This window comes from Rosa rugosa, chromosome 6 (assembly GCF_958449725.1).
Source record: "Rosa rugosa chromosome 6, drRosRugo1.1, whole genome shotgun sequence".
NCBI classification, from domain to species: domain Eukaryota; kingdom Viridiplantae; phylum Streptophyta; class Magnoliopsida; order Rosales; family Rosaceae; genus Rosa; species Rosa rugosa.
Genome location: NC_084825.1, coordinates 13,067,868 through 13,071,196, shown reverse-complemented (window position 1 = coordinate 13,071,196; position 3,329 = coordinate 13,067,868). Strand labels below are relative to the sequence as shown.

The window sequence follows — 3,329 nt, the reverse complement described above, 5'->3', positions numbered from 1 at the left end:
GCCAAGTTTTGCAGCCTTCGTCGGAGTGCGATCAGATCAGAATTTTGGTTGAGGGGTTGAGGCCCAACCATGGGTGGTTGAAGGGCATGGCGTCCGACGGCGCTCAGGGCGGTGCGACAGATTGGGGCTTGATGTCTCGCTCGGTACTGGGAGAATCACTGGAGGCAGAGAGTTTGCGGCAAGAGTTATTTCAACGGCCTAAGGTCGCACAGCAGGCCAGTGTCGGCGGTGCGACACTTCGGTTCAAGCTCGGGATGGAGGTGTGGCAGTTCGGTGATGGTGTGAGGCTCCACGGTTGCAGAACCGGGACGGGTTATCTCCGGCGAAGGAAGCCGGGACTTTGGCTGAGGTCGAGGTCAGAGCAGATCTGAGTGCCCAGAGAGTCTTTGGGTACCCAACTGTGGATCTGGGCCTTCTTTTGGTTGGGCTATTCAAGATGGATCTTTGATTGGGCTTTATCTTCTATTTGGATTCGTATATGGCATCCAGGGGAATTTTTGTGGGCTCATTTTTCGGCTGCACTTTGGAATTGGAATTTCGGCTACTTAGGTAGAAGATTGCTCTCTACTCAACGTATTATTTTGCGTGGAGTAGGTAAGGTTGGTCACACTACCGGCAGTTACCTTGATAGAAGGTTTCCCTCTATTCGACGGATATCTTTGCGTGGAAGTATGGTTGGCCATACTATTGGTACTGTTTTACATTGCCCGGGCTCTGGCCGGTGCTTCATCAAATGCTTTATAGCATTCCTCATTATTCTTGTTATGTTTTATTTTTGATGCCCTGTTGCATCTAGTATTGTTTTTATTATGTTTCAATTTGATGTAGTTACTAAATCTATAAGTTGTAGTATTTCTTATTATTATTAATAAAGTGGTTGACTATTATCTTCAAAAAAAAAAAGTCTTAGTCTTAATAAACTGAACTACTTTTATCATTGTCTTTTTCCGTACATTGTTAAAAAAATACATAAAAGTCCGTCTTTTTTTTTTTTTGAAGTAAAAGACGGTCTTATTAGCATAAACAAGTTGACTATTCATCCGCATTAGTCAATTTGACCATTTAGGGTTTTTTTTTTTTTTTTTTTTTTTGAGGAGGGAAAAAAAATTACAACTTAAAGCCTCTACTTCAACCAGAACTAAACTGATCAAAATTAAAAGCAGACAAAGCTGAGAACGACAACTTTTTGGACCAAGTGATAGGAGTAGATGATCTATGACCCATATTTGTAACAGCATCAGCAACGAAGTTGGCTACCCTGGGAACATAAGAGAAGAAAACAACTTCGAAATTGCTAGCCAGACTCAGGATGTCTTTCACAAGAGTACGAAGACGCCAAGGATGAGCACATTTTTTGTTGATAGAGTCTATAATTAACTTGGAGTCACCTTTGACATAAAGCTTTCGACAGTTAAGGAGGAGGGCATGATAAAGACCATCACGAACAACACTTCCTTCAGCAATGGGGACAGAAGCATGACCAATAGCTCTCGCACCAGCAAAAAGGGGAGAACCATCGTGATCCCTGATAACAAAACCAGCAGATGCTTTCTTATTGTTGACAACAGAACCATCGAAATTGAGCTTGGCAAAGCCAGCAGGAGGAGGAAGCCAGCGAATAACTTTTTTTTTTTTTTTTTTGATCAAGAAGAAACTTCATTAATAACGAACTGGTTACAATGAGTTTTGGCAACATCTCTTACACAGAAATGGCCACTGGACTTCACACTAGAACTCCATAATGACTAACTGATGAAGTCAAAAAAAAAACCCTGACTCAACTACAGACTTAAGACTTGCACATCAACTAAAAGGCAGAGACAACAGGCGCAGGAGCAGTGAATGCCTAACTCACAACTTTGTCAATACTAACTCGCCACCCAGAGTCCTCCTGACCTGCCTTTGATCGACCAAGTCTACACTCATTGTGACTTCGAACCCGACCAAAATGAAATGCTGGACCATCAGACCTGAGACTAAACTAAACCCAACTCTAGTGCCACCTTAATGTCAACACCGGCAATCCACAAATGCTCCAAATCGCCATCACCTCCGACCCGCAGCCAGAAAGGAACGATCCACTAGAAGGCCAAGGATGATTGTCTATGCTAGTATGTCACAGCCAGACATTTTCGCCACCGCTGCTGACCCAACTCCAGAACAGGAACGACCCTCTAGACCGCCGAATAGAAGATTGTCTATGCCAATAGTTGCTGTGCACCGACCCAACAACTAAAACTTATTACCGAAAAACAAAACCAAAAGACCAAACCCTAAAACCTAGTAAGCCCACCCACAAGGGCCCAACACACATAACCCGGCCCAACCCCCTTTCCACGCTGCTGGCCGCCACACCAACTCATCCCCCTCGCCTGGATTGCTGCAAACCGCCCAAACCAGATCGGAACAATCTGATCCGATCCAAGACCCTCTGCACCAGATCTCGCCGCCCCCTTCTTGTTCCTCCCAGGCAACCACCGTCCGCGTTCCAATCGAGCATCAACACCATCGCCCCCTGCACAGCGACGCCACCGCCTCCTCTGCACCACCTACACCGGCACACCACCATCGAGTCAAGGCCTTGATCGCCATCCCACCATCCTAGCAACCAAACAACCCAGACTGCAACTCGCCGAGATCGGGGCGAAAGCAAAAGGATCGATCGATCCCATCGCCGCCACCCAGGTTGCCAGTCCGCAGCCAGTCCTGCGACCCAATCTGGATCTTCCCCTAATGCACCGACGCCTTGAGGTGCAACGACGCCCCGAGTTACCCACCATCGATGCAGCACCGTCCAGGTATGGTATCTCACTGAATCTGCCATCTTCAGCCAATAGCCGGATCCAATCCATCGACACACCATCATCACAACAACAGATAACCCATCCGGCTGCACTCACTATCCTCCTCCGACGAGGCTAGAAGCCTGCCTCGGCGCGGTGAGCCGCCGGACGAGCACAGAGGAAAATATGAGAACCCTAGTTTTCTGAGAGACGCGCGTGGGGCGCGTTCTTCCACTACACCAATTTCGGAATCAGACAACACATATCAGACGACAGCAAACATCTTAACTGTCGTCTGAAATAATCAGACGACAGCAAGAAATATTCTGTCGTCTAAGTTTTCGAATCCAACAACAGTTTTTTCTTGGCTCTTGTGCAAAAGCATTTCAGACAATGGTTGATTTTTTTGATGTTGTCTGAATGAGTCAATTCAGACAACAGTTATTATGTGATGTTGTCCAAGGTTCATTTATACAATGGTTTATTTTTGCTGTTGTCTGATTATTTTCAATCACACAACTGTTTTATTTTATTTTAGGTGTCTGT

General features: G+C 45.9%; 1 protein-coding gene across 1 annotated transcript; it reads right to left on the bottom strand.

Annotated features, from left to right (window-relative positions):
• Positions 1-1,128: 1,128 nt before the first annotated feature.
• Positions 1,129-2,852, bottom strand: LOC133716247 (uncharacterized). The gene is made up of 2 exons (XM_062142964.1): positions 2,778-2,852; positions 1,129-1,584 (listed from the first exon to the last, which is right to left on the bottom strand). The coding sequence occupies exons 1-2, from the start codon at positions 2,850-2,852 to the stop codon at positions 1,129-1,131; spliced, it is 531 nt and encodes a 176-aa protein (XP_061998948.1).
• Between the last annotated feature and the right edge of the window lie 477 nt (positions 2,853-3,329).

What these genes read in the sequence shown, in the direction of transcription:
- LOC133716247 (XM_062142964.1), bottom strand. Translation starts at nt 2,852, where the DNA reads ATGGATTGGATCCGGCTATTGGCTGAAGATGGCAGATTCAGTGAGATA. An exon ending in TGGACGGTGCTGCATCGATG is followed by an intron (nt 1,585 to 2,777) that starts GTGGGTAACTCG and finishes GGCTTTGCCAAG; the next exon opens with CTCAATTTCGATGGTTCTGT.